The 7,272-nt window shown below is 44.1% G+C and overlaps 1 protein-coding gene across 9 annotated transcripts in view; it reads left to right on the plus strand.

The window, feature by feature from the left end:
• The window catches only part of chd9 (chromodomain helicase DNA binding protein 9), a 72,350-nt gene extending 66,228 nt beyond the window's left edge, over window positions 1-6,122 (plus strand). For 6 of the 9 annotated variants that reach the window (XM_044205508.1, XM_044205516.1, XM_044205566.1 and 3 more), the window contains 9 exons: window positions 1-409; window positions 587-756; window positions 1,050-1,280; window positions 2,242-2,419; window positions 2,788-2,936; window positions 3,157-3,387; window positions 3,747-3,896; window positions 4,237-4,341; window positions 4,803-6,122. The exon at window positions 1-409 is cut by the window's left edge and continues 467 nt beyond it. In XM_044205508.1, coding sequence (XP_044061443.1) covers window positions 1-409; window positions 587-756; window positions 1,050-1,280; window positions 2,242-2,419; window positions 2,788-2,936; window positions 3,157-3,387; window positions 3,747-3,896; window positions 4,237-4,341; window positions 4,803-5,765 — 2,586 coding nt within the window. In that variant the 3' untranslated portion in view covers window positions 5,766-6,122. The remainder of the gene's footprint in view (window positions 410-586; window positions 757-1,049; window positions 1,281-2,241; window positions 2,420-2,787; window positions 2,937-3,156; window positions 3,388-3,746; window positions 3,897-4,236; window positions 4,342-4,802) is intronic. The other 3 variants (XM_044205525.1, XM_044205544.1, XM_044205532.1) reach the window with 3 other exon arrangements.
• Window positions 6,123-7,272: the final 1,150 nt, after the last annotated feature.

Raw genomic sequence — 7,272 nt, forward strand, 5'->3', positions numbered from 1 at the left:
GGCAGGGAGAAGCAGGGGGAGAGTTGGAGCCCTCCTGGAGCACCAGCTACTCCCACAGGTCTGGACGAGAAGCCTGTTTCTGAGACGAGGGACAGTGAGAGGCAGATGGTGGCGGCACGAACCAAACCTCTCACACCCAACTCCTCTGAGAGGAAACCCAAGAAGGCCAGCAAGAGGGCCCGCAGGGAGGCTAGGCGTGGCTCAGAGTCTGACTCAGATGGCTCCTCCTCAAGCTCTTCATCGCGCTCCTCTTCCTCTTCATCATCATCCTCTTCTTCCTCGTCACATTCCGGGTCCAGCTCCTCCTCCTCTTCATCGTCTTGCACTTCTGGCTCTTCGTCATCATCGTCCTCCTCCTCATCTTCTTCTGATGACAGCGAAAGTGAGGGACAGGAAGGGAAGAAGAAAGGTGAGTGCCTCTAAGTGTATTTTTTTTTATTGTTTAATATTTTGTTCAGAGCAAAGACACATTTCACTGAATTACTTACAAGCTACATTGTTTAAGTTAAGTATACTATCTGAATACGTTGTGTGCGCACTTCAGGTATGTTTCTAATGTCTGTCTCTGTTTCTGTCACATTCTCAGTGCCTGCAGCAACAAGTGTAAAGGGCTTTGATGAGGATAGTGTGGCATCTCTGAGCACTACACAGGATGAAACACAGGACACCCACGCGGCTGAGAACGGCATCACCAACAACTCCTCACATTCTTTCCAGGGAGGAGGGTACATGCTCGCTGCATCCTACTGGCCAAAGGTGAACTACTGTACATGTGTGCAATCCAGTCACTGTACTGATACATGACACTGCATGGCTTTCAGAGCATCTGAACTCTAAGCCATTTTAAACATCACTGAACCAAGTCTGGTCAACAGCATTGTCCGAGTATTCAGCTAAAAAGGAAATATCAGTTCATCAAGTATAAACAAGTATTTGTCTCTGATGATTTGTTTTAATGATGGAAGTTATGGAAACAAATCAATGTGAAAACTTAAGTATAGTCGTGGGGAATTTGAGTGTGCTGATTGTCTGTGCTGCTGTTTATTTAGGATCGCGTGATCATCAACCGCCTGGACAGCATCTGCCAGGCAGTGCTAAAGGGCAAGTGGCCAGGAACACGTCGGGTCTACGAGCCTGGAGGTGCAGTGGCCTCCTTCTACACCACCAAGCTGCTGGACAATGCCAACAGCCTGTGCGAGGACCCCTCTGCCTCACCACAGGGGTCAAAGGTGACCAAGCATGTTGCAGAAAACAAGGAGTTCTCAGTAAAACTGAACGATGTATGTTGATTTCTCCCATCTTCCTCTCCTCCCTCCGCTTCGCCCTAATCGTAGGACCCTACCACTTCTGCTGCCATGACTGGTGTTAGCTGCCGTGTTCAGCATGTTTCTCTGGTTTTCTTCCTTCTTTCCTTTGGGCATGATTAGTGGTTTTGACTGCCTGGCAGGAGGAGAGATTAATTTAATAGCAGCCTTCCTCTCTTTTCCCACACACTCGATTTGAATTGGGCTCTGAGGCTGTGATTACATGAGCACAAATCACTCAGTCATGAGAATATAATAAGGTTCAGTTTGAAGCCTCTCTAGACTGAAGGGGTCTTTCTTATAATCTGATTGAAATGGAGACCTCAGCTGTGGGTGTTCTCTAATATGCTTCTAGGCAACGTGGCAATTAACTTGGCAGGCTTCAGACTTCCTTCCATTTATTCCTTGCTTTCGTGTTGCTTTTTGATAAGGATCTTTTCCCAAATTGTATGGTTTTTGCCATCTCAGACCCTCAAACACCTGCCGCTTGTTACCTATAAAGTCTTTATATGCTGACAGCAGCTATCTCTTTGGCATGGCTTCTCACTGCAGTCCAAACTATGAATATTTTACCCACTGCCCTACTAGCCACTACCAGCTGTATGTCCTTGTGTCCCAATACTACTAACAAGAAAATACCTGAAAAATATTTTCCCTTATTGTTAGAAATTCTTATAAATGAGATTATACTTTATTGCATACATATAAATTCAGTATACCTACCAGGGTATAGCATTAGAGAATGAAAATAACACAAGACAATTGAATTTATGATCCTTAAATCACTGGATAGACAAACAGGCAGAGAAAGCTCCCATATGTAATAAACAATCTAAGAATAAAGTTTCTCCTTGTTTATAACTCTGTATGTTTGACCTGTGACTATACATCTCCCTAGACTTATCTAACACCTTTGTTTGTTCATCTGTGTGTGTAGCAGGAAGGAGGTCTGAAGCTAACCTTCCAGAAACAAGGTCTACCTCTGAAGAGGCCCCTGGAGTCAGAGGAGGGCCCCCAGGCCCAGCAGCAGTACCTGGCCCGGCTTCATGAGCTGCAAAGCGCCTCAGACACAGGCCTGGCTGACATCACCAAGCCTCAGTGCAGCTTCCAGAGTGGTGTGTTTATTTCAAGTACAGCAAATACTTAAAGAGCTGTGAATGCATTGCGATGAGGCCATCCTGTTTTCCTTTACCACCACCAGATGGCAGCAAAGTATAGTTTGGTGACTTGAAGACTTCATAGACGGTAGTCGTCTTCTATGGCCGTACTGGCTTTGTTTACACAGATATTTATGGAATAGAAAATGTGTGTGTTCAGTCTGAAATATATCATCTGAACTTTTCATAAAATACCTAACAGTAACTAGAGGTGAAAGTCCTAAAAAGCGCATTTAAGTCTGAAAGTGAATGTGCCTAAAATTTAAGACAATTTCTAGATGTATCTCAAAAAGTAGTTCAGAGCTAACAGGCCGGTTCTTCTGCAGTGCCTCCAGATCTTACCGGTCAGATGAGGCTGAACGGACTTCTGGATGGCCAGCCAGTGGTTAAGAGGCGAAGGGGAAGGAGGAAGAACGTGGAGGGGATGGACCTGCTCTTCATGAACAAGAGTAGAGTCCCTGCTGTTCCTGATCAGGTAACCAGTTGTCTTTTGTTCCTTGTGCAAAAGCAGAAGCTTATGTGCCACAATACAGGTTTATGGCACCACAAATTTGAAATTATAGTTTGATGTTTCTAATTATTTGTACATATTACAATGTATAAACAATACAGTTATTGTTTGCTAAAGTGTGCTGTATATGATAAGCTGTGATGTGAATAATGTTAAACACTGTTTTGTGCTCATGTATCTTCAGGTGCCTCCAGGGTGGGGCGGTATTGGCCAAGTGGGCATGGCTGTGGCCCCTGTGCCGGGCTTCAGCCAGAGCTCCAGTCAGGCCCCCGCGGACACTGAGAGCAGGGTCCCTGTTATCAACCTCAAAGATGGCACCCGGCTTGCTGGGGACGACGCCCCCAGGAGGAAAGATCTAGAACAGTGGCTAAAAGAGCACCCTGGTTTTGTGGCAGACACGGGAGCCTTTATTCCTGTGAGTTATTTTTATTTTCTTATACTCCCAATCTTCTTCCTGCGTAGACTGTGAAAAGTTTTACAGGAAATGTATCCATTGTTACTTTAAAGGTAAATCCCCATGATCAGGTAACAGGCAGTTGTAGGTTATCAAAAGATAGTTGAAATTAAGATTTCATGGAATAAATATGCTGACGGATATGTGTGCAGATGTTTAACGGAGGTACAGAATATGGCTGTCAAATAAATTCAGTTAGTTTACTAGTTTTTGCAAAAACTAGTTTTGCATTGGATGCAAAAACTAGTAAACAAATAACTAGTCTGTGCAGAAAATTCACTGCAGTTCGACATTTTCTTATTTTTCCATTTAATGTCCAGGGGGTAAATAAGATGCAGATGCAGTTCCACTTCCAGGATGGTCGGCCCAAGCAGAAGAGGCACCGCTGCAGGAACCCCAACAAGATCGATGTGAACAGCCTGACAGGAGAGGAAAGGGTCCAGATCATCAACAGGAGAAATGCACGCAAGGTGTGTTTGTGTGTGGTATTGTACGTGGGTTTGAGTGTGTCCTCAAAAAAACTAACATGATCATTTCCACAAATTATGGCCAATAATTTCATTTTGTTAATAATCATTTTGACAGACTGCTTGCTGTAACTTTCCAAATGATGGACATTTCTTACTATAATGAGATCATTCTGTTTCTGCCTTTTTAAATAAGGTTGGAAAGGAAGTGATATTTTAATGATTTGCAGTCAGGTTGAGTGCTATTTATGTACCTAAGATGACTGCACGTTTCCTAAATGTGAAATATGTTATCTTGCCGGTTGTGCTCTGTGGTTCATGTTGCCTGTAATCTTTCCTGTAGGTTGGTGGAGCCTTTGCTCCTCCTCTGAAGGATCTGTGCCGGTTCCTTCAGGAGAACCCCGAGTATGGAGTGCCACCTGAATGGGCTGATGTTGTCAAACAGTCGGTGAGTCACAAAGTAACACATCCATCAGATTAAAGTTTGGAACTATGTTGCATCAAGGAAGGCCATTTTCAACAGTGTCGATATACAGTCAGTTGCCAGTTTATTAGGTACACCTAGCCAAAACTAATACAATCTAATACAACTGCCCAGCAACAAATCTTTTCATGAAGGTCATGACCTGTTTTAGAGAGATGTTGATTCAACTTGTGCTCATTTTGGAGGCTATAGTTTGTGATGCTCTTGAATTGTATTGTGTTTAAAATATTTTATCCACCCCGTTTATATCAATGAAGGTAGACTAAACAGTTTCAACAAAACTTGAACATTATAACCTTCATGAAAGTAGGATTAGTTGCAGCTAATAAACTAGCGATTACCCATACTGTGATATTTGTGATGAAGAATCATCTTTAGCTGTGTAAAACTGCTAACCCTGCATATATCTTCCACGTTTTCTCCAGGGTTACCTCCCAGAGAGTATGTTTGACAGGATCCTGACGGGACCCATCGTTCCTGAGGAGGTGAGCCGGCGTGGACGTCGACCTAAGAACCCTCTGGCCAAGGCGGCGGCGGCAGCAGCAGCAGCACCCAACCCAGCAGCCTCCACCCTTGGTCTGAACCCTCTGCTGGCCAACGGCCTCCTCTCTGGAATGGACCTGTCCAGCCTGCAGGCCTTCCAGCAAAACCTCCAGAGCTTACAGTCCCTGCAGCTCACCGCAGGCCTGATGGGGCTGCCGTCTGACGCGAGCAACCTGGCTGCAAGTAACTTAGCTGCCATGTTTCCCATGATGCTGTCTGGTATGGCTGGATTGCCAAACCTGCTTGGCATGAACAGCTTGCTTGGGAAGCCTGCTCAGGAGGGCACCGGAGGCACCGAGGAGAAGGCAAAGGGAACCACCAGCGGTGTAACAGGAGAGCCGTCTGCCTCTAAAGGCCCATCTCACACCTCAGACACCAAAGGAGAAAGGACAGAGGGCTCAAACGCGACTCCTTCCTCCACTTCCTCTGCCATCTCCCCACAAAGTGCTTCAGCTGCCTCTGCAGCCTCCAGTCACCCACTGTCTCTTAATCCCTTGTTACTCTCCGGTATGCTTTACCCAGGGATGCTTCTCACTCCAGGCCTTAACCTTCCTGTGTCTGCCACACAGCTGCAGAGCTCAGACAGTGACCCCACCCTTCCTCCTGCAGTCTCCCAGTCATCGTCGCAGGAGACAGAGCGGCCAGCGGCAGAGAAGGACGGAGAGGAGGATGACGAGGCTTTAGAAGAGGCTTTGGACGAAGAAGAAGAAGAAGAGGAGGAGGAGTCAGCAGAACAAAAAGAGAACAGTGGCCCTGAAGGTTCGGGGAGAGCCGAGTCATCTTCATCAGAGTCTGGGAGCTCTTCTTCCTCATCGGATGATTCAGACTCCAGTGATGAGGACTGATCCTACGAATATCTAATTCTAAATTTATTTATGTATCGCCTAGAAATGTACACATATATTCACATATATATGGATTTTCCAGCACTTATGTTGCGATTTCTTTACATGTAAATATAAGAACTAACTAAAATGTTGTGTAATAAAGACTACAAAAACCTAAAAAAAAAAAAAAAAAAAAACAGGAAAAACTGACTTCACAAGGTACAGTCTTGTTTTGAGACATTTTGCATGTCAGACTTCAGTAGATTTCTGAACTCTGTGAACTTGTACCACACAATTATGTACAATTGCAACAAAAAAGGCATTATTGTAATTATGTCAGGATTTAATTTTATTAAAAAAGTGAAACTACATCAACATGCTCGTTGAGCTGTACTATTAATATATTTTGATTGTTGGGGGTTGGGGGAATGACACTTGACAAACACTTATGCTTTGCAGATCATACGTTGGATATGTCAGCAATAACTTGGGCAGCTAATGAATGTCACTGAAGCTGTAGATTCTCTGTCTGCCATGTTCCACCCCAGTGCACCAACTCACGCAGCCTCACTTACCTGTCACCTACCTTCATATCACGTCAAAGAGTTCATTTCCGCATTTGTTCACATCGTGTTTGGAAGCAGAATTACCTGAAGCTCCCTCTTTTAATATCGCTTCGGTTTTGGGGGGATTCTGTAGAAGTATTACTTTTTCAGTCAAACTCATAAGCTTAAATCCTTCAAAATGGATCATAATTTAAGTGTCTGCTGTGGTGTCTAATTTTAGAAAGTCCTTATTTTCACCATCACCTTACAAACATGTCACAACATGTCCATGGCGCACTTTAGCTACTCACAGTAGGCATACAAATTCACTTGCACATCTGTTGATTTTGACTACAGTGTCGGAGTCTAAGAAAACAACCTTTTACTGTGTGCCAAAAACTGCCCTTTGACCCTTTCAGGTCCTGACAAGAGTTTTGTGGTCTCTGTGTATTCAGGATTCTTGATGACATGGATATTATTACTACAACCCCGGCGTATTTGACTGCATCTTACCTCAGCTGTGCTAAATGGATTGGCTTCACTCTGCAGATGAGCATGGGTGTGTTTTCTCGCTGTCCATGTACATAACATCCTTGTCTCTGCTGGAATGTGTGTGTCAGAGGCTGGTGTTTGGTTTTTTTGTTTTTTTTTTAACTGAGAGCTTCCACTGTTTTTTTTTTTGTTTTGTTTTGTTTAGTTTTTTTTTTGGCTGCACTGCTCCTCTCACCTGGTATCTACCGCTTCCATAACTTTCCAGTCTGAATGTTGTGTCTTATGGATGGCGTCTTGCAAGCTATGACTAGTAGAAAACACATTACAAGTGTTTTTGAACTTCAAACACGTCTCATTAGAAATGGAGGAAATTAGTCCTTTGGATTCTGTGTTGCATGACCACCTGTCTACCAAAGTCTTACAGAACATACATGGCACAAGCACAAAATAGTTCAAATCCTGGCTAAGATTGTAGTAATTGTCATCAT

This window comes from Siniperca chuatsi, linkage group LG1 (assembly GCF_020085105.1).
Source record: "Siniperca chuatsi isolate FFG_IHB_CAS linkage group LG1, ASM2008510v1, whole genome shotgun sequence".
In the NCBI taxonomy this organism is placed as follows: Eukaryota; Metazoa; Chordata; class Actinopteri; order Centrarchiformes; family Sinipercidae; genus Siniperca; species Siniperca chuatsi.